The sequence below is a fragment of the Symphalangus syndactylus genome, chromosome 18 (assembly GCF_028878055.3).
Source record: "Symphalangus syndactylus isolate Jambi chromosome 18, NHGRI_mSymSyn1-v2.1_pri, whole genome shotgun sequence".
In the NCBI taxonomy this organism is placed as follows: domain Eukaryota; kingdom Metazoa; phylum Chordata; class Mammalia; order Primates; family Hylobatidae; genus Symphalangus; species Symphalangus syndactylus.
In genome coordinates, this window is record NC_072440.2 from 57,171,863 (window position 1) to 57,199,649 (window position 27,787).

Sequence of the window (27,787 nt, forward strand, 5' to 3'; positions counted from 1 at the left end):
GGGTTCAAAACTGCATCATTTACTAGCTGTAAATTCTTGGACTTAAAACTCTACTTCTGGGCCTTGGTAAAATAAGACTTACCTCTTCCATTTTATCCTATGACCAAATATAAAAGATTGTTAAATTGAGATATGTAATGATAGCTATCATTTATATACAAGTTATGTGTCAAGTATTGTTCATACATACACATTTTACTTTGTGTTCTTGATATAGTATTCTCTATATATTTTATTTTAGAATTGACCAAAATAAGCTTTATTTCTAAGTTAGGTTAAGGTCAGAAAGTAAAAACAACTGGGTTTCTGGTTTTAAAGTTTGTAGAAATATGGAGTTTGTATGTTTAGAAAATCTCGTTGAGATTCATGGCTCTTCCCAACTCTGGGCCTTTGCTCCTGAGTTTTTTTCTGGAATTCTCATGCCTGGGCAGACAGCGCTCATGCTCAGCTCTTTGGTGAAGCCAGTTCTAACCAAGAGGGCCAAGACTGAAAGAGCTCTTGTCCACCTTTGGCCTTTGGTTCACACTTTGATGGCAGTGTTATGAAAAGGGATTTGGGAAATTTTCAAGAATAGGGTAACTTGCTGGTAATCACATGGCCTTATGGTGTGTGTTTTCTCCTGTCCTGCGATTGGATTATTTTTACCCCTACCTTGTGTTATTCTGAAAAGGATTTGAAGCTGTCCTACTGAGACATCAGCATGAAAATTAAATAATTCAGCTTGAAGGGAAAATATAAGCAGAATCATATAATGATAAAATCAGGAGTTGGGTGGGTAAGGTCCAGCCTGCTGCCGGAGGGCACTGCAGACTTATGTCTGAGAATTGACAGGGAAAGGATCCTAATGGTGAGGTTATATGATTGCAGTGGTTGAGAGATAAACTTGGCAGTTGCTTTGATCAGTGGTTCTACAGGGCAATGTCTAGAGACATTTGTGGTTGTCACAACAGGGTTGGGCAGGGTAAGTGCTACTGGCATCGAGTGGGTAGGGGACAAATCTGTTAAACATTGTATGGCATGCAGGACATCCCACACATGGAGAATTATCTAGCCCCAAATATCAATAGTGCTAAGGGTGAGAAACCCCGCTCTGAATAAGTTATTTGCCTTTTGGTGTATTTGTCTTATAGTTCTGACTAGACTGTAAGTTTCTTGAGAACAAGAATTTTGTCTTCTGTTTTTGGAATCAGATATCCTGCTCTGGAGTCTCTGTGCCCTGCTGTTTACTAAATATGTGACATAAAAAGTTTTTCCATCTCTTTTCCTAATCTGTTCATGAAGTCAATAATTCTTGCCTCACCTGCTCCATATGATAGCTCAGAAAATGCAAATTCTCTCAGTAATTTCTCTCCTGACTTATGCCTGAAGACAGTAGGTTGATTTAGGAAAATAAGCAGAGTACATCTGAAGAGTCAGAAGAAAACTGGGTGAGATTTTGCTGTGGATTTTTCACTAATTTATGCAACAAACATTGAACCTTGCTGGTAAGAGTTTTGTGGGGACCAGAGGTAAATAAGGCTCTGTCTCTGAACAGAAAGCTGTGTGGAAAATAGATGAGAGAGATTGACATACAAACCGTATTCTAGAATGCAGGGCAGGGGAAACAGGAGCTAGAGGAATAAGCATGATAGCCCAAGGAGGAAGGGCACTTCACCAGCAGAGTCGGGTTTGTGGATGTGTCCTTGGACTGAACCTTGACATGACTAGAATTGTGAGGGCAGAGAAGGTGCTACAGCACATGAGACCATCAGGAGAAAAGGCCCAGAGGGTGAAAGCATTTAGGAAAAGACATAGAACATGTTAGGAGGGAGGCTAAACAGGGCAAGAGGGAGAATGGGGCTGGGAGGCAGAGCCTTGCCAGCAGCTTGAACTTCCTTCTTGGGGTTAGCGGAGAGAGGAGAGCATTGAGGCTTCTGAGGAAGCTGGATAAAACACCCAACCTGTGTCTTAGGTAGGACCTAGAGGAGTTAAGAGTTTCCAGTCTTGGTGAGATGCTCAGGGAGACAGGGAGGTCACAGGTGACGGAGGTGAGAAATAGAGAGGCACTAAAGACAGGGTAGAGGTAGAATTAATGGGACTTGGCCATATAGGCAGGTGACTGTAGATTTGGGCCACTGTGAATTTATTTACTTATATATTTTATTTATTTATTTTGAGACAGAGTCTTGCTCTGTCACCTAGGCTGGAGTGCAGTGGCATGATCTCAGCTCACTGCAACCTCCACCTCCCGGATTCAAGTGATTCTCCTACCTCAGCCTCCCGAGTAGCTTGGATTACAGGCACATGCCACCACGCCTGGCTAATTTTTGTATTTTTAGTGTTTGGTATTTAGTATTTTTGTATTTTTAATACACATTTTCTCCATGTTGGCCTGGCTGGTCTCGAACTCCTGACCTCAGGTGATCCACCCGCCTCAGCCTCCCAAAGTGCTAGTATTACAGGTGTGAGCCACCGTGCCCAGCCACTCTCTGAATTAATTTCTTTAATATGCTGCAGAAAGAGTATGGATGAAGGCCAGGAAATGGGATTTTCTTAAACATTTGTTTTACTCTAAGAAGTGGTTGAAAAGCTATTTTCACTGTATGAGCAGAATCATAGTTACACAGCTGGGAGGGACTTCTGAGGAGCGTCTGGCCTTGACCACTGAAGCCAAGTAGGAGACCTGCTGCCACTGTGCTGATCTTGGGTCCTGTCGGTGACCAGGAAGAGGATGCTCTGTGTTTGGCTTGACCCCTCCCTTTCCCTAGAGGTTGCTAGCACGTTCTGTTCATCCAGGGTGTTTGCCTATGGACTGCAGAAGTGTCTAGCACATGAACCAGAGGTATGGAATGAGCCCTGGGGACCAAAAATTTATGCAAAGCACATTTTATCATCCTGCCAGAGTCAGCAACAACACCTAGAAGTGAGTGGGATTGTGAACAGTGTGCATATTGTCAAATAGCACAAAGGGAATGTTGCAAATATTGTAGGGTTGCCTGCCTTGTTCCTTGTTAGCAGAACCCCAATTTTTTTGGTCTGCCTTCTGCAGGCCAAGCTGCTGATAGCCCTAAGCTGGTGTGGGGGTAAGTGCCAAGGATTTGTTGAGGAACAGCCATGTGATGCCATTTTGGCCCTTGAGACTAGGAGGGGACGTCTGCTGGGACCTCCTAGGGAATTAAATAAGAGGAGATGCTTGAAAGGCTAGTCTCTTCTGCTGGACTTCATTAGGTCTGCGTGTAAAAGCCAGCTTGGAACAGGGCCAACACTGATGACAGGAGAGGAAGACAGAGGGACATGTCTCTTTAAGTTGCTAAATTTTTTTTTTTTTTTTTTTTTTTTTTTTTTTTTTTTTTTTTTTTTTGAGACGGAGTCTCGCTCTGTCGCCCAGGCTGGAGTGCAGTGGCGCAATCTCGGCTCACTGCAAGCTCCGCCTCCCGGGTTCACGCCATTCTCCTGCCTCAGCCTCTCCGAGTAGCTGGGACTACAGGCGCCTGCCACCGCGCCCGGCTAATTTTTTGTATTTTTAGTAGAGACGGGGTTTCACCGTGGTCTCGATCTCCTGACCTCGTGATCCGCCCGCCTCGGCCTCCCAAAGTGCTGGGATTACAAGCGTGAGCCACCGCGCCCGGCCTAAGTTGCTAAATTAATGCACCCTGAAGCTGACCTATCTCAGGACTTGTTATATATGATAGAAGATTACCCTTGAAATTCTCTATGACTTGCAGCATTACAGTTCGCAGATGGAAATTGAGGCTGAGTGAGATGAGGTGACCCCCTGGCACCAAGATTCCACTAGATGTGATGGAGATGTGTTGAGAGTCACACTTAGACTCCAGCTCAAGCCCAGACTTACTCTTTCTAATTTGCTAAGCACTGGTCTCTGTGCTGAGGCTGGCCACTCTGTCCTGGGGAGCTTCAGGCCCATTTCCTCCTCAGAAGGACAGCTTTCAGAAACCACGTGATACAGCATGGGACCAGGAGTCTGGTCCCTGGAGCTTGTCCTCTGACTGCTTCTGTAGCCATTCTGAGTTCCTTGGGGCTTCTAACCTGGTAGGTTTCTCTTGAAGTGTGCTTGGTGAGCCTTCTCTGGCATTTGGTTTTCAAGAGTTCTCTGGTTGTGGGATATTGAGAATGTTTTCAGTGAGAAGCAGAAGGGAGAGATCTGTGGACTTGGAGTTTGGGTCTTCCGCATTGGCCTGATTGGTACAACTAGGTCATGTGCCCTCTCTTGCATCAATCATCGTTGCCTACTGGCTTACATAACGGGCAGAGTGGATATCTGAATAAAACTGGAGTTCTATTAGATACCTCCCCTGGGGAACATATGCTCCTGGAAAACAGACTTTGTCTTTGCTCATACCCTTTTCCAGGGGCCAGGAATGGTAGTTGGTACACACCATAGTAGTCACTCAGTAAATGTTGAAGGAGTGCTGAGTGCTGGAAGTTGGTGTTGGAAAGTGGCTGATGGATGGGCAGCTAACAGGATCTGTTGTCCTTGGCTGGTAGAGTTGATGTACTGCAAATAAACTTCTTGTTCATCCTGGCTGGCTCTTTCTGGTGGAATCTGCTGGCAGTTCCAATGATGAGAGGAAACACTCTGCCCAAGCCTTACCCAAGGAGTTCATTTACATGATTCTGTCTTCTAGAGGCTTCCATTTTAGGAAAGGAAGTGGATGAAACAGATAGCAAATGGTTTTAAAACACTCCTGGCAAAAAGAAAACCCATTTAGATTAACATTTGTTGCTCCTAAAAGCACTATCTGCCTCAATGCATTAACAAACCTAGGGTAGGCCAATTCCCTGGGAGGCTACCCCGGCAAAAGCCACTGTGGTGAAGACCAGACAGAAGGGACAGCAGGCCTTATTTGAGGTCCAGGGATAGACCTACGTTGGAGCAGACTCCAGGTCTGCTGCATCCTCTAACAGAAGGTCTCGCATGGAAAAAACACTTGATAAATTCACTGCTGTTTTAAGAGCTGAAAATGTGTGTGTGTGTGTGTGTGTGTGTGTCTGTGCATGTGTATGTGTATGCATGTGTGTGAGTCAGTGTGTGTATGTTTTCAGCTCTTAAAACAGCAGTGAACCAAGCCGCATGCCAGGCTCTTGAGGAGCAGCCTGTTATGCATCCCGGCCAGTGAGACTGGGATGGGATCTGCTGGGGGTTTCCTGTGTAAGTGGAAAAGAGGAGATGTGGGAGGGGAGCTTCCTGGTGAGACACACAGCGGAATCACAAACAAGATCCTGTGAATTGGAGAAACGGCAGACTTAGAGATGAGGAATGCTGAGGCAGAGGCGGGGGATAGACGGGTTTAAGTGGGACGCTTTGGCAAAGCCTGAGTGGAAAGGTAGCATTTGAGCAAAGACCTTGTTGCAGGAGTCAAATTCTGAGCTGCAGATTTTTGCATGCAGGATTACTGGGGAGGGCTCTTGGGATCCACACCATTGAAGGAGTGAAGGAAGCAGGACCAGGCAGAGGGAGAAGGCAAGCTGTGATGTAAGCACAGAGAAAGCCGCAGCCAGCCCTGCTGGGAATTCTGGAGCTGGGGAAGCCCTTCAGAGTTGTCCTGGATTGGGGTGGGAGACCAAGGCCCTTTACTCCCGTGTCCACAGCCTGAATATAGGCTGTTTTGGAAAGGAGACCTGACCCTGCCGAAAGAGTTCTTCCACTGAGGGCAGGTCTGACCTGGAGAAAGACTACAGGGAGCTGTTGGGGCTGCCAACACTTCACAGATAGCTGTGGGAGTGTGCTTTAGTCCCTGGAGGGTAGGGACCTGGGCATGATACCACAGCATTCGCTGCAGGCCTGATGGAGATGAGGAAGGTGCCATCTGAGGGAAGAGCATTCCAGGCAGAAAGAAGAGCTGGAACTTGCCTGGAGGGTTTGAGCAGTAGCACTGATGTCATTGTGGTTGGAGCAAGGCAAGGGCTGTGAGAGAGGAGGCCAGAGAGTGAATAGCAGACTGATTGGGAGAGCCTAGTAGGCTACTAGAAGGCCTTGATTCTCACTGCAAGGGGAGCAGAGGACTACTGTGATCTGATGTGGGTTTTAGAGATCTTTCTGATTGCTACGTGGAGACTAGATTGGTTGTGGGGGACCAGAGGGAGGGAGGAGCCAGGAGACCAGTTATAACGCCAACTACTGGTAGTAATGTAAGCAAGAGATGGTCTGGATCAGGATGGTGATGGCTGTGATGGCAAGAAATGGTTGGAGCTGGTGGGGGAGACTCTGTGTGTGTGTTTATGTAATACATTACATGTATATATGTGTTTATATGTATATGTGATATATATATATATAGACATTCTTTTCAGGTATAAATAAAATATCCAGACCTTAAATGTATAATGTGTTGAATTTTGACAAGTTAATGTACTTTGTAACCTGTTCCCTGATAAAGATAAGGAACATTTGCATCTGTCCAGAAAGTTTGGGTTATGGGTATGTTGGGAAGGTAGGGTCAAATATGGGATATGAGATAAGATAGAACAGGCCGGGCATGGTGGCTCACACCTGTAATCCCAGCACTTTGGGAGGCTGAAGCAGGCGGATCACTTGAGGTTAGGAGTTCAAGACCAGCCTGGCCAACATGGCAAAAATGTGTCTCTACTAAAAATACAAAAATTAGCCAGGTGTTGTGGCGTATACCTGTAGTCCCAGCAACTTGGGAGGCTGAGGCAGGAGAATTGCTTGAAACCCGGAGGGGGAGGTTGCAGTGAGCTGAGGTCGCATCACTGCACTCCAGCCTGGGTGACAGAGCAAGACTCCATCTCATACACATGCACATGCAAAAGAGATAAGAGAGAACAGAAGGATGAGTTCCAGTCTAAGGGCAGAGTTGCTATCTACTGAGCTCAGTAAGACTGTGAAAGAAGTTAGGAAAAATTAGAAAATGCACAAAGGAAAACACATTGTTAAAACTTTTAATGTGGTCTTTCAAACCATTTGGAAAAAATGGTGATTTTAGAAGACACATTTAGTGTATGCACATTATACAAGTGTCTGAATTTTTTTAAGACTTTAGCCAAATTCCCATCAGTCACCATAGCAAATCCAGTGTCTTTGGTGTGTATCCTCCCTTACAGACCTTGCATTGTACAGATAACTGGCATAGCTAAAATGTTGCTGTGCATTTTTTTTTTTTTTTTGAGACGGAGTTTCGCTTTTGTTGCCCAGGCAGGAGTGCAATGGTGCGACCTCAGCTCACTGCAATCTCTGCCTCCGGGGTTCAAGCGATTCTCCTGCCTCAGCCTTCCGATTAGCTGAGATTACAGGCACATGCCACCATGCCCAACTAATTTTTTGTATTTTTAGTAGAGATGGAGTTTCACCATGTTGGCCAGGCTGGTTTTAAACTCCTGACCTCAGGTGATCCACCCGCCTCGACCTCCCAAAGTGCTGGGATTACAGGCATGAGCCACTGCACCCAGCCTGCTGTGCATTTTTCACTTAAATAGTGTTGTAGATTTGTTGTCTTCTTAATTGTGGTTGTTGTTGAGCTAGCAGATTTTTCCCCCTATGGAAATGTAGCTTTTAGTTTTCTAATGGAAGTAGGTGGAAGGGACTAGATTTATAGGAGTACATTTTGCAGATAACTTTTTGTTGTTAAATTTAAGGGATGTAAGTGCAGTTTTGTTACATGGATATATTGCTTAGTGATGAAGTCTGGGCTTTTAGCGCAACCGTCACCTGAATAATATACATTGTACCCTTGCAGATAACTTTTTTTTTTAAAAGACAAGGTCTTTGTTGCTCAGGATGGAGTACAGTGGCATGACCATAGTTCACTGCAGCCTTGAGCTCCTGGGCTCAAGCAATCCTCCTGTGCAGATAGTTTTTAGGGAATACCTCTGTTCTGCAAAATGAGAAGGGAAAGAGGTATTAAGAAACAGAAATGCCTTTTATCAAAACTTTTTTGTTTTTGGGGGTTTTGCTTGTTTGTTTTATGGGTTTTTTTTTTGTTTTTTTTTTTGTTTTTTGAGACAGTTTCTTTTTGTTGCCCAGGCTGGAGTGCAGTGGCGTGATCACGGCTCACTGCAGCCTCGACCTCCCAGGCTCAATAGATCCTCCCACCTCAGCCTCCTGAGTAGCTGAGACTACAGGCTTGCACCACCACTCCTGGGTAATTTTTGTTTTTTGTTTTTAATTTGTAGAGATGGGGTTCACCATGTTGCCTAAGGTGGTCTCAAATTCCTCAGAGCAAGTGATCTGCCTGCCTTGGCCTCCCAAAGTGCTGGGATTACAGGAGTGAGCCACTGTGCCCAATCTCAAAATTTTGTTGATCATATGTTGGCAGATGCTTCAGGAGAAGTGATTAAGGTCTCCTAAATGATATACCTGTGACATTTTTCCACTTTAGTTTGTGACGCGTGCACACACACACACACACACAATGGTTGTGTGGTGCAACAGCTTCCTTCCTGTGCTATGTTTTCAGTCTCTTAGGCATCTGACACCTATGAGATGTCATTGTGTCATGCTTACTAAAGAAGATGGGGATAAGTTTTTGTGGTCGAAAGTGGTAGAGATAACAGCAGCAGATGGCTGTCAACCAGCCAAGGGTGTGCTTCCCACCTGCAGGCAGTTGGCGAAATCTGAGTCCCCACATCAGGAGATCAGGAGCCTGCCTTCCAAAGATTGTTAGACCAGTGATACTGAAGGTGTGTTTGAATGTAGTGCTTCTGTCATGAGCTTTCTCCAGCCATTCAACAGCAACAAGTTTTTATTATTGTGCCTGTTATGTGCCAAGCCACAGCTCTGGGTCCTGAGGATGAATTAGTGAATAAAACAGACAAAAGAGCTGATCTACTTACTGGAGTTTACATTCTAGTGGGCAGAGTAGACAGACATACAATAAAGGAAATTAATATGTAAGAAATTCCCGAGGAAACAAATAGATCAGGACTAAGGGGATTTGTGCCACGTTGGGGAAATAATCCTTTAAATTAAAGTTGTTAGAGTAGGCCTCAATGTGAGGGTGACATTGAGCAAAGACCTGAAGGAGGCAAGGAAGAGTCAGTACAAGGCCCAAGACAGGAGCGCACCTGGTACAGTCCAAGAAAAGAGTAAAACCAGTGATGGTGGGGGTTAGTAGGAGATGAGGTCAGAAGTCATGGGGGCGGGGTGGCCATTGTGCAAGGATTGTTGGCCTCTCCTCTCAAGATCTGGCCTTAACTGTGTTGGGGCAGACAGTGGGTAGGGCAGGTTTCTTGGAAAGATCAGACCGTTACAGAGAAGATCAGGGTGAGGTGTCTAGAAGGCAGTCAGCCATAGGAGTTACTTACATATAGGTCACCTTAGTGTGTTTGGCTGATGAGTTTCTCCAGAGGGATTGCTTGTTATAGAGTGTGCATATTGTCACCTGCACATGAAAAGAATCATTTTTATTATGACCTAACCTCTGGTGTTTGGATATTTACCTCTACTGCCTTATATATTAGTACACACACATATATATCGTTCTTTAAAAACAGGCCTTATATGTGTGTGTGTGTGTGTGTGTGTGTGTGTGTGTTTATTTCTTATCGAGATGGTTATAGATTCACACCCAATTGTATGAAATACTGAGAAGGTGCTTCTGGACTTTGTCCAGTTTCTCTCACTGTTAACATTTTGCAAAACTATAGTTGACATTGACATACGCTACCTATTTTTTTAAATTTATTTCCCCAGTTTTATTTGTACTTATTTGTGCATGTGTATGTTTAGTTCTATACAATTTTGTCACCTGTGCAGGTTCGTGTATCTGCCACTGCAGTCAAGATGCTGAACAATTCCAACCATTTTTATGTTTTTTTTATTTTTGTTTTTTTGAGACAGAGTCTCGCTCTGTTGCCCAGGCTGGAGTGCGTTGGCACAATCTCGGCTCACTGCAAGCTCTGCCTCCCAGGTTCATGCCATTCTCCTGCCTCGGCCTCCCGAGTAGCTGGGACTATAGGCGCCTGCCACCACCACGCCCGGCTAATTTTTTTTTTGTATTTTTAGTAGAGATGGGATTTCACCGTGTTAGCCAGGATGGTCTCGATCTCTTGACCTCATGATCTCCCGCCTCGGCCTCCCAAAGTGTTGGGATTACAGGCGTGAGCCACCGCACCCCGCCAACAATTTTTATAATTACACCCACCTCCCTCCTACACTCCTCCATTTTATTTATGTTTATTTTTGGTTTTGTTTGGTTTTTATTAGCATTTTAAAAACTGTGGTCAAATACTCACAATATAAAATTTACTGTCTTAATCATTTTTAAGTATGTAATTCAGTACTGTCACAATTCACATTATTGTGCAGCCAATCTCCGGAACATTTTCATCATGCAAACCTTTACACCAGTTAAGCAACAACTCCCTATTTTCCCCTCAACTCAGATGCAGGCAACCACCATTCTACTTTGTGTTTCTATGAATTTGACTATTCATAGATAGCTCATATAAGTGGAATCCTATGATATTTGTCTTTTTTCACTTACCATAATGTCTTTGAGGTTCATCCACATTGTAGTGTGCATCAGAACTACTTTCCTTTTTAAGGCTAAATAATATTCCATTGTATGGATATATACCACATTTTGTTCATCCATTCATTGGTCAAGGGACACTTGGGTTGCTTCCACCTCTTGGCTGTAGTGAATAATGCTGCTATGAACATGGGTGTACAAATAGCTCTTCAAGACCCTCTCTTTTGGTTATATACCCAGAAGTATAATTGCCAGGTCATATGGTAATTATATTTTTAACAAGGGTTACAATTTCTGTACACCCTCACCAACACTTATTTCCTGAGGTTTTTTGTTAGTAGCCATCTTTTTTTTTTTTTTTTGAGATAGAGTCTCACTGTGTCGCCAGGCTGGAGTGCAGTGGCGAGAACTTGGCTCACTGCAACCTCCACCTCCCAGGTTCAAGTGATTCTCCTGCCTCAGCCTCTTGAATAGCTGGGACTACAGGCACACGCCACCATGCCCAGCTAATTTTTGTATTTTTAGTCGAGATGGGGTTTCACCATGTTGGCCAGGATGATCTTGATCTCTTGACATCTTGATCCGCCCACCTTAGCCTCCCAAAGTGCTGGGATTACAGGCATGAGCCACCGCACCTGGCCATTAGTAGCCATCTTAATGGATGTGAGGTGGTACGTAATTGTGGTTTTGACTTGCATTTCTCTACTGGTTACTGATGTTGACATCTTTTCATGTGCTTGTTGGTGATTTGTGTATTTTTTCTTTTCTTTTTTTTTTTTTTTTTTGAGACAGAGTCTCACACTGTCGCCCAGGCTGGAGTGCAATGGCATGATCTCAGCTCACTGCAACCTCTGCCCCCTGGGTTCAAGCGATTCTCCTGCTTCAGCCTCCAGAGTAGATGGGAGTAGATGGGAGCCACCACCACGCTTGGCTAATTTTTGTAGTTTTAGAAGAGATGGGGTTTCACCATATTGGCCAGGCTGGTCTTGAATTCCTTACCTCAGATGATCCACCCACCTTAGCCTCCCAAAGTGCTGGGATTACAAATGTGAGCCATTGCACCGTGCCTCATTTGTATATCTTCTTTGGAGAAATGCCTGTTCAAGTTATTTGCCCAATTTTGAGTCATGTTGTTGAGTTTTAGGATTTCTGTATATATTCTGGACATTAATCCCTCATCAGATATGTAATTTGCAGATATTTCTCCCATTCTATGGGTTGCCTTTTTATTCTGTTGATATTTTCCTTTGATGCACAAAAATTTTAAATTTTGATAAAGTTCAGTTTATTTTTCTTTTATTGTCTGTGCCTTTGGTCTCATATCTAAGAAATTATTGCCAAATCCATGGTCAGATGCAGTGGTGCATGCCTATAATCCTAGCACTTTGGGATGTAAAGGTAGCAGATTGCTTGAGTTCAGGAGTTTGAGACCAGTCTGGGCAACATGGTGAAACCCCATCTCTACAAGAAATACAAAAATTAGCCAGGCGTGGTGGTGCACTCAGTCCCCAACTACTCAGGAGACTGAGGTGGGAGGGTTGCTTGAGCCTGGAAGGCTGAGGCTGCAGTAGGCCAAGATCATACCACTGCACTCCAGCCTGGGCGACAGTATGAGGTGCTGTCTCAAAAAAAAGAAGAGAAAGAAAGAAAAAAGAAAAAGACATTACTGCCAAATCCAATCTTGTGAAGCTTTTCCCCTATGTTTCCTTCTAAGATATATATGCAGGTCTTTGATCCATTTTGAGTTAATTGTATATGGTATGAGATAGGGATCCAACTTCATGCCTTTGCATGTGCAGTTTTTGCAGCACCGTTTGTAAAAGAGGCTGTTCTTTCTCCATTGAGTAGTCTTGGCCCCTTGTCAAAATCATTTGACCATATACACAAGAGTTTATTTCTGGGCTCTGTATTCTGTTGTTCTAGGTGTCTGTCTATGCCTGTACTTCACTGTTCTGATTACTGTAGCTTTGTAATAAGTTTTGAAATAAGGAAGTGCGAGATCTTCAACTTTGTACTTTTCGAAGATTCTTTTGACTATTCAGGGTCCCTTAAGATTCCATGTGAATTTTGGGATCGCAGGCATGTGCCACCATGCCCGGCTAATTGTTGTATTTTTAGTAGAGACAGGGTTTCTCCATGTTGGTCAGGTTGGTCTGAGACTCCCAACCTCATGTGATCCACCCGCCTCAGCCTCCCAAAGTGCTGAGATTACAGGCATGAGCCACTGTGCCCAGCCTAATATCTTAAAGTTATTAAATCTTGTAGTCCATGAGCACATACATAATGTTTTTTCATTTATTTGTGTCTTTGATTTCCTTCAGCAATGTTTTATAGTTTCAGTATACAAGTCTTTTGCCTTCTTGGCTAAGTTTATTCCTACAAATTTTATTCATTTTGATTCTGTCGTAAATTGAATTGTTTTCTTAATTTCCCTTTCAGATTGTTCATCGTTGGTGTGTAGAAATGCAGATGACTTTTGTTTGTTGATTTTGTATCCTGCAACTTTGCTGAATTCATTATTAGCACGAATAGTTTTTCTGTGGAATCTTTAGGGTTTTCTACTTAATGATTATGTTGTTTGCGGCTGGGCGGGGTGGCTCAAGCCTGTAATTGCAGCACTTTTTAGCCAGGCATGGTGGCACACACCTATAGTCCCAGCTACTCGAGAGGCTGAGGCAGGAGAATCGCTTGAACTTGGGAGGTAGAGGTTGCAGTGAGCTAAGATTGCGCCACTGCACTTCAGCCTGGGTGACAGAATGAGATTTCTTCTCAAAATAAATAAATAAATAAGTTTGTGTTGTTTGCACCCAACTTATATATTTTTTGTTTTGTTTTGTTTTTTGAGGCAGTCTCACTTTGTCACCCAGGCTGGAGTGCAATGGTGCGCCATGTTGGTCAGGCTGGTCTCAAACTCCTGACCTCAAGTGATCTACCTGCCTCAGCCTCCCAAAGTGCTGGGATTACAGGCATGAGCCACCGTGACTGGCCCCACCTTATATTTTAGTATTGTTTTGTAACTGTTTCATTTAATAAATGTTTCAAACATTTTCTTATTTTTAATTCTAAATTTGTCAACATCGGTTAAAACCAAGTTCTGTTGAGCAGTGCAGGAAGTGTTCCCAGGAGCAACATTCACTGGGCAAAGGCCTCAACTTTCCCAAGCTTCATTCCAAAAGGACATATGCACATGTGTTCCAGTCAGCTCTACCCAATGAACTATCAGAGCATTAAAGCCCAGAGACTTTTTGGAGCCAAACCAAAGGTCTGTGGGACTGCTGAGAGGGAAGGGCCAGCAGCTCTCCATTGTGCCCTCTCTGCTTTGCCTCCGGCCACCTCTCTCTGCTCAGAGTTTAAGTTCCCGTGTTTAGTCCTCTTCTAGGAATCTTTCCCCTAGTGTGAAGGAGAGTACGATTCTACCTGAGCATGCCCTGTCATAATCCCAGCTTCCTTAATGTAGTCTTTATTCCCTGCCAGATGGAAAGCATTTGTGCTGCTCTTGTCAAATCAGCAAATCCCCAGACAGTAGACAGTGGCTGACTATATTGGCTGTGTATTGGGTGTGCAGGGACAACATTCTGATCTGGGGTTGATCTAAGGATAGGTGATTGCTTGGTGTCTCTAGAGTCTAGGGTGTGTTAATTTGTCTTTTCTTTCTGTCTCTATTACAAAGAAAGGCCAGACACTGGAGGTAGTTGGGAACTCATCTTTGTCATCATCATGCTGTGCCACAGGAAGAGTTCTCTAACTAGCTCAGCCAGAAGGTCCCTTTCCTCAGCTCCACTTCAGAGAGCCCTTTAGAAGAGGTTCGTTCCCGGCCGGGCACGGTGGCTCACCCCTGTAATCCCAGCACTTTGGGAGGCCGACGTGGGCGGATCATGAGGTCAGGAGATGGAGACCATCCTGGCTAACATGGTGAAACCCCGTTTCCACTGAAAATACAAAAATTAGCCGGGCGTGGTGGCGGGCACCTGTAGTCCCAGCTACTCGGAAGGCTGAGGCAGGAGAATGGCGTGAACCTGGGAGGCGGAGCTTGCAGTGAGTGGAGATCGCGCCACTGCACTCTAGCCTGGGCGACAGAGCAAAACTCTGTCTATAAATAAATAAATAAATAAATAAATAAATAAATAGTTTCATTCCCACTAATGGAACATGAGTGACTGCTTTCCTTGGGACGGAAAGGCCTAGTGCTGTAAGGAGATGGGGAGCCAGCACTGCGCTGGTATCTGTGTAGGTCCCCTACCATATTTCATCTAATCTCCTACACAGCACCAAGAAAGGAAACCTGGTGCCAATGAGCCAGGCATGCCTTCTCAAAATAATAAAATAAAAAAAAATAAATTAAATGAAAAATAAAATCTCAAGGCTTTGTGGCTGGGTAAGTGGCAGGGCTGAAGACTCAGCCCATGATGTTTAATGCCAAAACCCAAACCTGTTGCCAGCCTCCATCCCTGCCTTCCCCTAGAGACTTGAGGTCCCCACCCCCATTTTCCACACTGCTGTTGTGGAGCCAGAATGTGAGTCTGACCTTGGCATTACCCTGCCTTAAAAGTACCTTTAGAGAAATGTCTGAGCTCCTTACTGATGCTTGCTGAGCCATCTCTGTCTCCTCTTCTTTCTCACACTCTCTACCTGCACTCTGCTCTGCAACATTACATCAGCCTATTTCTTGATTCTGTGCTGTGCGTCCCCTCAGCCTGAAAACCCTCTCCTTCACCCGATCTTCTGGCTAACTCTTACTCAACCTTTGGGTCCCAATTCAGTTATTATTTCTGCAGGAAGCCCGAGGCTGAGTCAGGTGGCTTTCTACTTGTGAAGTGTCCATCAGTGGACATCTTACTAGGGGAGTTTGTATGATTCTGTATCTTTACTTTCTCATTGCTTAGCCTAATGCCTGGCACATAATAGTAGAAATCTGCAAACAGACTGAGTGAGAAAACATGCAGTCGATGCTGTGAGTGGGCATGATCTAAAGCGCATGGGCTCTAATTGGTTACTTGTGCAGCTGAGCCCTCAGCACGGCCTGGCTCAGCCTGTATGTGCTCTTGGGTAGTCGGGGGAACTGTGACTTGCAGGTAAGGTTTCTGATGTGCTTCTTGAGGGGACTGATGTCATACAATGTCTCACAGACTTATGGAACTGAAAAGCACTCCAAGGGGAGGGGAATGTTCCGCCCTGATTGTCTGTCAAGACCAAGGCTGTCAGCTAGAACATTTTTTGTTAAAATGACAAATCCCCAGCTCAAGTTGGCTTAAGCAGAAAAGCAAATGAATTGGCATTTTGGGTTATCTCTTATATGACAAACCCCTAAATTTGCTGGCTTAAAACAATAACAGTTTTATTATTTGCTCATAATTCTGCAGCTTGTCAGGACTTAGCAGTTTCAGCTCATCTTGGCTCTATGGAATCTGCTGGGATGGCTCGAATAGCTTGGGGATAGAACACCTCACCAGGCCTGTGTCTGTGGCCTTGATTCTCACTTGTCCGGGCTCTCTGATGCTCTACATGTGGCCAGCTTGGGCCTCTTCAAAACATGGTGGTCTCAGGGTACTTGGACTTCTCACATGGCAACTAGATTTCTCCAGAGAGCCAAAGTTGAACTGCTAGACTCTTTAGGCCTACATCTGGAACTGGAGCAACATTGCTTCTGTCATTTCTCTTTGGTTAAAACGGGTCCCAGGTATTTCAGATAAGAAATACTCAACTTATACTACATAGTGACCAGTAAGAAGGAAAGTGTATTTTCTCTCAAGTTCATGCTTGATTTGACTACATGGCTGCGGCTCTCCACAGCTGGGTGCTGCCTGGGTCCCATGCTGGGCAGTGCCTTTTGGGCACCAGCATTTAATTTTCAACACTTGCATGGGAGCCCTGGCAGGACTTCACAGTTCTCAGGCAGCCATTGCCTGCCCACACACTCCTGACCCCAGTACTTGCTGAGTGATTCTAGGGCTAGTGACTCTGGTACTGTGTCCACATTGCCTCCTCTTGAGTGACAGAGACAGAACATGTTCAATTAAGAGACTCTTGGCAACAGCCCATCTATATCAGCAATTGTTGATGCTCAGATCATTGTCATGTATCTCCTTTGTCAATGAACAAATATTACTGCGCTACCGTGCACTGGGTACTGTGCTAGAGGCTGAAGATGTGGTGATGAACTCAACAGCAACTGACATGCCACTTGTAGCTCTTACACCTTTGTCCTAGAAGCAGGGAGCTGGACAAATGCCCACCAGGCATGAGTGCCATCTATGGTCTGCTGGGTTTCAAGCTCCTACAGTGCTTTTGCCAGTCTGATCCACCCACCCAGCCAGCCAGCTAGGTTCATGGGATCCTAGTGCAAGCCTAGGCCCATACTGGGCTCTTTGGGGCTTCTAAGAACTAATAGCCACAGTCCTTTCTCCTGGAGGAATTGAACAGCTAATTTAACATAGAGTACAAACTGTGAAGGAGGTTCAGCCAGAGGAGATGCTGAGGTGGCAGACTGTATGGGAACTTCACAGCACAAACAAAAGAGGGCTGTTTGGAAGCAGAAGTATGACAAGCGAAGCAATGCTCCTTGGTTGCAGCCAGCGCTGGTCCTGCTCAGCTGTCAGCCAGAAAAGACAAATAGTACTCCTTCTGTCCAGGCTGCCAGTCAAGTGCAGATCCATACAATAGGGAGATGTCTGGAGTTATAGCTGTGTGCCCTCTTCACTAAGTACCTGTGACTCAGAACTTTAATCATGAACAGCTCATAGCCATTACAAACACACATCCCTACAAGATGGCAGACAAATGCCCAGGCATCCTATGGGCTCAGCCATTCTCAGTGATGGAATGCTTTCTCCCACTGTTGGACTTTCAGTTGTCTAATGTTTGGAGAATCTTCTAGCAGTTTAGACTTTAACTGAATCTGTTGAGTTTGATACTCTTCAATGAATAAAAGCCAATTTAGATACTGTATTTTTTTTTCTTTGTTTCCAGGCAAGCCGATTTTTTCAGTTGATATTCACCCTGACGGGACCAAGTTTGCAACTGGAGGACAAGGTATGTTTATGGAATAAAGAAAGGGAAAGCTTAACAGCCATGCCACCTTGATCTTCTCCTGCTGTCCATTTAGCTGTAGAGGGAATACTTGCTATTTTTCAGTATGGATGCAACGCTGTTTAAAATGTACAGTAATAATGTGTTATCTGAATGAATAAAATCAAAATCCTTTTATGGCTTTAGTGTGCTCTCTTGAAATATTTTGGCAGTAGGTGTATCATTCTAATTTCTGTTTACTGAGTTAATATTAAAATCAGTTTGTATCCCCAAACTTCTAGAGCATCGAGAGTGGTAGGTGGTCCAGTGGGCAAAGCCCAGCCCCAGAGGCAAGGGCTCTGTCAGCACTTTTCTCATCTGAAAAAAGGGAATGAGGGTGATTTAAGCTTCTAAAGCAATCATGTAGTTATTAGGCCCATTTTCTCATCAAAGGAATTCAGTTAGGTTAAAGAGAAAGTACACTGTGGGCAAGTAAGAAAGCCCACACCATTTGAAACTGTTATTGGTAGTATTGCCCTTATGCTTCAGCCAGCATCTTTTGCAATGTTGCATGGTTCTATTTGGAAAGACAGAGCTGTTCTTCATGCCAGGATAACAAGATGTATATATAGTGACACAATGTAGCATTCCACAGAGCCCAGCCCCCTGTCATCATTACCCCAGAGCGGGGCCTCCCTCCAACCAGGCCTCCCCAGGCAGCACTTAGAGAGTGCCTTTGTGAGCTCCAGGTCCTCAGGTCAGGTGCTGCAGGGTGGGTTTCCAGCAGATGCTTCCACCCAGAATCAAGGAGCTGGAAGGGAGTGTAGGGAAGCTGTGGGCAGGGAAACCTTTCTCTTCTTCCATGCTGTGGACTGCACCCGAGAGGAGGAGGTGCAGCACATGAGAGAGAACACATGGACTTAGCTGAAGGAATCAGAGGGTTTGCACCTGTACCCAGAAGACACAGATTTTGCCACCTTGGTCCAGCAGAGATGTTTTGGAAATATTTTTACATATTGGCCAAGAGGCAGTTTCAAACATGCTTTATGGTAATTTTGGCATGTTCATTGGATTTGGCCCCATTATAATAGGAAATTAAGTGAGGGGCTAAACTTTGTTAGATATCAGTGATGGAAAGCTTATAAATCATTACTAAGTCTGGGCATGGTGTCTCACGCCTGTGATTTCAGCACTTTGGGAGGCCAAGGCAGGCGAATCATCTGAGGTCAGGAGTTCGAATCAGCCTGGCCAACATGGTGAAACCCTGTCTCTACTAAAAATACAAAAATTAGCTGGGTGTCATGGTGTTCGCCTGTAATCCCAGCTACTCGGGAGGCTGAGGTAGGAGAATCACTTGAACCTGGGAGGCGGAGGTTGCAGTGAGCCGAGATTGCGCCACTGCACTCCAGCCTGGGAGACAGAGCGAGACTCCATCTCAAAAAAAAGAAAGAAAAGAAATCATTACTAAAAGGCATGGGTATATTTTTTAGCCGAACAATACATCAACTCATGACCATGGGAGCCCTAAATCCCCTCTTTTGGTTGGTCTCTCGTCTGTAGGTAACTGCAAAGGGTGGATAACAAGATAATGAGCCCTTTTTCCTGTCTTCAGGGTACATTTGGGTCTCAAAACAGTCGGCTCTGGAATAGTCGAAATTCCAGGCACCACCTGGAAGGGGAGGGAAGCCCCACTAGGGTGTGCTTTTCTGTTTGCTTTTTAGGGTGTACACAAAACGGAAAAGGTCTTGTGACATTGACTTTCCCTTCTCCTCATTTCACAGATGAGGAGTCAAGGAGTCAGAGTCTAGGTGCTGGGCAGGGATGAAGACCTTTTAGGGACCCCTGGTGGATCCATGTTAGAGGGCAGATCAGAGCTCAGTTCCCTCCTGATTGCTAGTCTAAAGTTCTTTTCGTAAAGTCAGGTTGACTTCTGCTGACTGCTAAGTCCGCTCCGTTTGGTCCCCATGAGTACTTATCATCTTTTCTGTAACTTAAATTAGTAATTTAAATTCAGTCTCCTTAGATCTAGTTAATTATTATTTATAGAAGCTAAGTGAGGACTTCTCCTAATTTAATTTGACATTAAATATTAATATCAAATTTCTACTCCTTGCACATTCAGCCATTTCTGCTCCTTTGTTCCAGGGCAGGATTCTGGGAAGGTTGTGATCTGGAATATGTCTCCAGTCCTCCAGGAGGATGACGAGAAGGATGAAAATATTCCCAAGATGCTTTGCCAGATGGACAATCACTTAGGTATTACAGAGTGGCCCTTTGCAGGCTTTGCGTGTTGGCAGAGTGCCCAAGGTTAGCACATGTGTTTGTAATTAGAAAGATAAGGCCCCGTGCGGCGGTAACTCCCCTCGGCCTGCTGTCTGAAGGCACAGATGTTGGCTGCACACCTGGGTGAGTTATTCGGCAGAAGACTCGGCCCGCCCACAGAACCATCTTTGGACAGTCTGCAGGTACCTCTGGTGATTTCCTGCTCATGAGTCGTTACTGCCTGATTCCATGGGGCTTTGGGGCCAGCGACCTGGACACAGTAGGGTTCTGGGGAAGGGTGCGCAAGAGACAATTTGCCAAAACATCTCAGGTTGGCACTGTGTCACTCTGAGGCTCTCTGCCAGGACCATTTTGGCCATCAGACAGTGTCATGGTTTCCTTTCCTGCTGTAGTGCCTTAGTTTCCCACCCCTGAGATGCTTAAGGAACAGTCACTGGCCTTTGGACGTCAGCTCCTTCCTTTGCTCTGTGTGTTCTTGTCCTCTCAACATGCCTCTCAGTGTCTTCAGACCTGGAGCATAAGTTACTCATGGGCCATGTGGGGGCTACAACTTTAATAGCCATCTTTCAGGTCTCCCAAAGGCCAAGTTGTGAGTGCTCTTGGAGGCTCTGGCCCATCAGGGGCCTGGGGGAATTTCTGCTGATCTTAGCTTATAAGCGCAGAGTCAATCAATCTGCAGTGCTGGCGAGTTTGGAAAATCCGAATGTGAAAGGGCTGGCTCTGACAGATGAGATGAAGTCAGAGTTTTATACTGTAACAGACTGCTCATCTGAAAAATCTAGAAAAAGCATCTGACCCTTTTTAGCACATACTCTCTTTTTGAGAATAATCTCTACTCGGAAATATGTCTCATCAATAGATGACCCTTTTGAAATAATGAGATTTGGTTATCATTTTTTTATTTTCTTGGAAAGAAGCCTTCTATTGACTATGTCATTCAGCACTAACGATTCTCAGATAATGTATATTTTTCCCCCTCCAGACTGTTCTGGTAATTTGTTTTTATAGCACAAGTAGGTTAGTGCTTAAACTGAATTGTTTTTCTGGGGCTCTCACACAGTAGATGCCTTAAATAGATTAGATAGATTAGATTTTATAAACCCTTTACATCTTGCCAAACTCTACATAAAGCAAATGGGCATGACTACTGGATTTTCATCACCTTATTTTTTTTTCTTCCCAGCATGTGTGAACTGTGTGCGGTGGTCAAACAGTGGGATGTATTTAGCTTCTGGGGGAGATGACAAACTGATTATGGTGTGGAAGCGGGCTACGTAAGCATCATTTTCCTTTCTTCACATTTTATTTTTAGAAGCTGCTTTGCTGGTCTTTATCAAAGTCACCTTTCCCTACCCTGTCACTGAAGTTCCCATAGCCCTGACCTCATAAGTAGTAGGAAGTGCATGTAGGTCAGGAGCAGGTGGAGCCTGACCAGGGATTCAGGAGACCTGGTCAGCTGCCCCCTCACAGGACTGCAGGCTCTCACCTGAAAAGGAAAGTCTGATCTCTTCTAGTGCTGATGTGGGTGGGGCTTCGTTGCTTTTGTTTTTTCAAATGAAATTTCACATGGAAGCCCAATGTACAAAATGGTTAAAAGTCAGGGTGCTCTGGTTCTTGCCCAGGATCTGGGGCAGGGGATCCAGAGTCCAACCGCTTTGCCATTACTTTATTCTCTGTTGGTCCCCACCTGGGGCAGCCTCTGCTCTACTCTCAAAAGGAGCTAACCATCACCTGGAAAACTATTGCTCCCAGGTCTCTGGGCCAGTCAGGCTGGGGCACCAGACCCTGCACCATTGCTCACCAAGAGTGGCTCTGGGGCTGTGGCTTCAAGAGCAGAGGCAGAGGCTGTCTCTTCAGCCTACTTGGCTGTCTCAGCACACTCTCTTTCTGTGGATTTGTGATGAGCTCTACAAGAGCAAAAGGTGTTATCAGAGGCTCTGAGCATTGGTGTGTCAGCACTGCCTCCACCAGGCTCCAGGTGACTGATGCTCCTCTGGCTCCTCTGGTGGGGGCTAGTACCTAGAGATCGCGTGGTTTCTCTGCCTCAGGTGTCAAAGCCATTTGGTTCATTGTGAGATGTTTAAAAATAAAATACTGTTGATTTTGCTTCTTTAAATAGCCAACATAAATAACATTTAGTATACAATTTAGAAAACTAAAAATACAAAAGAAAAAATATCCCTCATCACACCACCTAAAGAAAGCTACAGTTAATATTTTGACATTTTGGGATGTGTGTCCTTCCGATCCATTTTCCATGCATAGATGCTATCCATGTCATGTGGTTTTTTTCCTTTACATAAGTGATATCATATTGTATGTGATGTCCTGTGGCCTGCTTCTTTCACTTATTGTGAACATTTTCCCATGCAAGATTTGTAATGGCTGTGTAGTATTTCATCAAGTGCATGGATCATAATTCACCTAACCAGCCCCTTTTATTCAACAACCCAGTGCTTTCCAGTTCTGGTTTGTTTTTTTTTTTTTTTTTTTTTTTTTTTGAGACGGAGTCTCGCTCTGTCGCCCAGGCTAGAGTGCAGTGGTGCAATCTCGGCTCACTGCAAGCTCCGCCTCCCGGGTTCACGCCATTCTCCTGCCTCAGCCTCTCCGAGTAGCTGGGACTACAGGCGCCCGCCACCGCGCCCGGCTAATTTTTTGTATTTTTAGTAGAGACGGGGTTTCACCGTGGTCTCGATCTTCTGACCTTGTGATCCGCCCGCCTCGGCCTCCCAAAGTGCTGGGATTACAAGCGTGAGCCACCGCGCCCGGCCCGGTTTGTTTTTGCTTTGTTCTGTCTGCCCTGATAAACTGGCTGCAGGGAGCATTTCTATGCAGTGCCCAGAGCGCTCCATGAGTGCCTTTTTGGCCCCTTTCTCACACAGGTACATCGGCCCCAGCACCGTGTTTGGCTCCAGTGGTAAGCTTGCCAATGTGGAGCAGTGGCGGTGTGTCTCCATCCTCCGGAATCATTCAGGCGGTGAGTGGGACTGCCTGTTGGGGTGGGTGGGCCCCTGACACCTGGCTCAGATCAGCAGCACCGCCACGTCCCCTGTGGGACTGTTTGGTCCTTAAAGCAGCCCTATGTCTGGGCTGTCCCACCCCATCACAATCAGTCACACCCTGCCTGTCCCTTAAGATCTGTGCAGTCACCGGATCCATTACCTGTCTCCAGCTGCATTCAGTCTCCCCACTCTTGCCCTCATGGGGTATATGTTTATATCTTTAATGTAGAACTTCCCACGTTCTGCTGTTTGTCCTGCTGAACAGAATCAGTACCTTCATCAGTGGATCACTAAGTCCGTAAGCACACTTTGTTTATTCCCCAGAAATCAGCTCACAGATGCCCGTTGAAAAGTTTCTCAACTTGACCTTGAGTATGTTTGCAGTGTTTTAAATAAACTTGGTATGGAAAGAAGCATATTTTATGAATTTAGACTAAGGGGGAAGGTTGCCCATGCACTGTACACTCAGGTGTCAAGGATACCAGGTTGAGTGCAATTTAGACTTGACTTAGGAGTCTGAGTCCATTCGGTCCAGGAATGGACCAAAGGGTTTTCCAGGCAGGGTGGTACAGCATAAGTGAGAAAGTCTTGGTGTGAATGGGGATTTGGAGGCATTTCACCATGGCTGGATCTTTATAGACAAGGCAGGGAGCAGCACAAAGTGAGGCTGGTCAGGTATGCCAGGGTCGGATCATGGAAAGCTTGTGCTCCCTGTTACTGAGGGAGTCCCTTATCATGGAAGAGATAGGGAGCCATTAAAAGCTTTGAAGTACAACAGAGAAGTCATTGTGACAGCTCAGTGAAGTGGAGGTTCTTCCAGTGGTTCAGATGGACACTGTCAGGGCCTGAGCTAGGCCTGTGATAATTGAGGTAGAGAAGAGGAGATCGATTTGGGAATACTTAGGATAGGGCACAGAGAGGTATGAGATAGATTCCTGGCTGGATGCCTAGATAGTCAGAGGTATCACCTCTGCTGAGACCCTAAGGACAACAGACTTATGGGGATGGATACCAGTTCAGAATGGGGTTGCCCCTGGCTTGAGGGGTAGGGGAAGAAATGTCAAGAAACCTTCAAATTGAGCCTGGAGCTCTGGGTGAGGACAGGGCAGGAGTGAGAGGTGTGGGAGGTGGCATCAGCTGTAATCCATTGGCAGTGTATGCTTAGCAGATTGTCTGTAGGCTGTTTAAAGGAGAACAAACCTATCTTGGTGGTGGCCATAGATTGAGTCCACATTTGTGAAAGCTGAAACGGTTAGTGTTGTGTTATTGTTTGATAATTAAATTGTGTAATTGGCCCTGATTTGTGTCACAGTACTAACAGTGAAGTCTAGTTGGACTTTTCTGGAACTTGGTGCACATGTCTATGAGGGTGCCCAAGCGTGGGGTAGGCCTCAAGTGAGGACTTTTACAAGGACCTAACTAGAGCCTTGCATTCTCTTTCCTACCCCACCACCCAGTGGGGCTCCTTTACCGGACAGGTAGAGTTGACCACCTTCAGCTGGGGACCTGACACTCATTACTCACTGGTCCTGGTAGCAGGTGTAGGCAGAACCATTCAAGAAGAAAAATCAATGAAAAGCAGAAGTAAATGAATGAGAAAGAACCAGATCTTTGAAAAGCAAAGTGTGAGAAATATATACTTGGTATATTTAATTGGGGGTTGGGAAGAAAAAACCTAGACAAAATTAGAGGTTAAAGATCTAGAAAAACATTTAACACAGACAGAAAAAAATCATCAAACAGTACAATATAATGTTTGTACTATTAAGCTAAAGAACAAAATACCAAAAAATAATTTTCTAGAAAATAAGAACTTTCATAATTGATACCATAGGATTAGGAAAAACTGAACAGAATAATAACCAATGAAGAAATGGAAGGCTGTCTTCAGAAATGCTTCTTGGTCCTAAATTATTTGTAGGTGCATTGTTTTGAGCTTTTAGGAAAAAATTATACAGAACAATAATAGCAATATTTATGAAAGGAAGATATAAGCCAGGGTTATTATATCTGGAAAATACAAGAAAACCTAAGAAAAATAATGTAACAAAAGCACAGAATAATATGAATAAAGATAGAGAAATCAGAAACAATACTAGTAAATATAATAACATTTGAAAGCAGTTATTCATTCATTCATTTATTTATTTATTTATTTACTTGAGACAGAGTCCTGCTCTGTTGCCCAGGCTGGACTGCAGTGTTACGATCTCAGCTCACTGCAACCTCCACCTCCCAGGTTCCAGCGATTCTCCTGCCTCAGCCTCCTGAGTAGCTGGGACTACAGGCACGTGCCACCAAACCCGGCCAATTTTTTTTTTTTTTTATTTTTAGTAGAGACAGGGTTTCACCGTGTTAGCCAGGATGGTCTTGATCTCCTGACCTCGTGATCTGCCTGTCCTGGCCTCCTGAAGTGCTGGGATTACAGGCGTGAGTCATCGCGCCCGGCCAGAAAACAGTAATTTATTATGATTAAATGTGACTTGTAAGTGTACTACAAGGGAATCTATTAATATAACTTTACATACTAGGAAGTTAGATAGGAAAAGCTACAGTCATCTTAGGTGTTTTAAAAGGAACATTAGACAATTCAACATCAGTTCCTATTAAAAATGCTTTTTTTAAAATGCCCATAGAAAGATATTTCTTTTCTTTCTCCTTTTCTTTTTTTTTTTTTTTTTTTTTTTTTGAGACTGTGTCTCACTATGTCACCCAGGCAAAATGCAGTGGTGCAATTACGGCTCACTGCAGCATTGAACTCCTGGGCTCAGGTGATCCTCTTGCCTCAGCCTGCCGAGTAGCTAGGACTACAGATGTGCATCACCATACCTGGCTGATTTTTTTAATTTTTTGTAGAGATGGGGTTTCACTATGTTGCCCAGGCTGGTCTTGAACTCTTGGGCTCAAGCGATCCTCCCCCTGCACTTTCCAAAGTGCTGGGATTACAGGCATAAGCCACCACACCTGGCCTAAAGCTATTTCCTTAACATGGTAGAGTCTTTAGTCTTTTTCAAACCAGTGGCAAATATTGCAGTTCACAGTTAAGCCTGGTTGCTGTTTATATCAAGAAAAGACAATGATGGGTGCTGTCATTTAATTTGTTGCTCTGGAATTTCTGCAACACAGTTAAATAGAAACTGGAAAATAAGGCAAAAAAGGAAATGAAGGTGACATTATTTCGTATTAGGAAAAACCATAGGATAATAAAGCTCTTGGAACAAATAAAGCACTGAAAAATACTTAGAACTAATAAAATGAGTATATTGGCCTCATAACAGAACAATTTTAAATTATTTGTCTTTTGCTACTAATAGCCAATTAGAATATCTAATGATAAAAAGAGAATTATACAGAGTGGGATCAAAAGTTATGAATATCCAGGAATAAGTAATCTTACCAAGAAATGAATTAGATTTCTAAGACTTAAATTACAAACGTTTTAAGATATAAAATGACATTGAGAGATAGAAAATGGCTTCATAAATTGAAAGGCTAGATGAAATACGTTTTTTCCCAAATTAATATTTACCTGTCCACATACCAAACATTCATTGAGTGCCTGCCATGTTCCAGGCACTGTTCTTCTCTCAAGGAGATTTGTTCTTATAAAAGAGACTGATGAGTGAGTAGTATAGGAGATTTGAAGATGAGCCTAGAAGGCAGAGTCCTGTAAGGAGTTGGAAGATGAGTGCTGGGGGCCAGTGAGGAGATGACATTTGAGGGAACACTGGACGGCGGTGAGGGGACAGCCAGTGCGAAGGCCTTGGAGCATGGACATGTGCTTAGTGTGCCCAGTGAACCCCTGGGAGCTGGGGCGGGGGAGGAGGGTGCGGGAGGGAGTGTGCCTTCGAGACCGTGGCAGAGGCTCTTCTCTGAGCAAGAATATGAAGGCTTAGCAGGGATCTAGGCAGAGGAGTTGAGACCTGTGGCAGCAGTGTGGATTCTACCATGGGGGTCTCAGGGCTGCACTGGGAAGACCAGTAAAGGAGCCGCTTCGAAAAACAAGGGAGAGACAATGGTGGTTTGGACTTGGGTCATAACACGGAAGTGGTGAGAAGTGGTCAGAGGCGGATTTCCTGGTGCATTGAATATGGGATGTGAGATAAGCAGAGGAGTCAGGATGGCTTCCTGGACTATGGTCCAAACAGCGGAAAGGATGCAGTGGCTGTAACCTGAAGCAGGAAGACTGCAGGTGGGACAAACAGTGCAGGAAAACACTGTTAAGGGAAGTGTTTTCGGAGTTTGGTTTTGGATATGTTAAATTTGCCGGTGTAAATGGACATACTGTGTAGACATTTGGAAATATGAATCTTGGAAATATGAGGTTCTGGGTATGAGCAGAGTCCAAGGATGAGCCTAGGGATTGGAGAGCTGAAACCAGCAAAAGAAGCTAGAAGGAGAGGCCAGTTAAGACAGTGAAAAGAAGCGAGGCATGGGGATCACTTGAGGCCAGTAGCTTAACAGCCTGGGCATCATAGCGAGACCCTGTCTCAGGAACAACAACAAAACAGACAGCGAAGAGAGTGTTTGACGGAGAGGGGAACAGGCAGCATATTGCTTATTGCTGAGGGGCAAAGTGAAGACCAAGGATGGACTGCTGGGCTTGACAGCATGGAGGGTGCTGGGGGCCTAGGCAAGTGCAATATTCATGTGTCATTGGGCCAAAGGTATCATTGGAGGGTACCCAAAAAACACTAGGAGAGGAGCTGAGCTTTGTCAGGTGTGTGGGAAGATGGAGGAGAAGAAAAGGGGGAGTGGTGGTGGGCTCTCAGCTGGAGGAGAGAGGTAAGGACCAGGTGGTTGGCAAGTGGTGAGAGGACGGCAGCATCAGAAGATCGGAGTTCCTGGTGGCATGAAAGTGCTGTTGGAGCTGAGGGTGAGCTAGGAGCACGGGGCTGATGGTTGGCCTGTGGGAAGGTTGGAATTGAGACAGATTGCAGTGATTTGTCATGGAAGGCCTCTGGACATGACTGTGGGGTGAAAGTAGTGGAAGCCAAGGTCATCAGAAGGGAAGGAGGAATTTAAGGAACCAAGAGCCTGGAGTGTTAGAAGAATCATCCTCTTGGA

The 27,787-nt window shown here is 44.8% G+C and overlaps 1 protein-coding gene across 7 annotated transcripts in view; it reads left to right on the plus strand.

The window, feature by feature from the left end:
* HIRA (histone cell cycle regulator) overlaps window positions 1-27,787 on the plus strand; it is a 95,841-nt gene that overhangs the window by 3,587 nt on the left and 64,467 nt on the right. For 4 of the 7 annotated variants that reach the window (XR_008652583.2, XM_055253596.2, XM_055253594.2 and 1 more), the window contains exons 2-5: window positions 17,397-17,459; window positions 19,581-19,691; window positions 20,902-20,992; window positions 22,601-22,695. Coding sequence is in view for 5 of the 7 variants with exons in the window: in XM_055253596.2 (XP_055109571.1) it covers window positions 17,397-17,459; window positions 19,581-19,691; window positions 20,902-20,992; window positions 22,601-22,695 (360 nt within the window). In the remaining 2 variants the exon portion in view is untranslated. Of the gene's footprint in view, window positions 1-7,965; window positions 8,100-17,396; window positions 17,460-19,580; window positions 19,692-19,766; window positions 19,901-20,901; window positions 20,993-22,600; window positions 22,696-22,949; window positions 23,019-27,787 lie in introns of those variants that run through there. The other 3 variants (XM_055253595.2, XM_063623346.1, XM_055253598.2) reach the window with 3 other exon arrangements.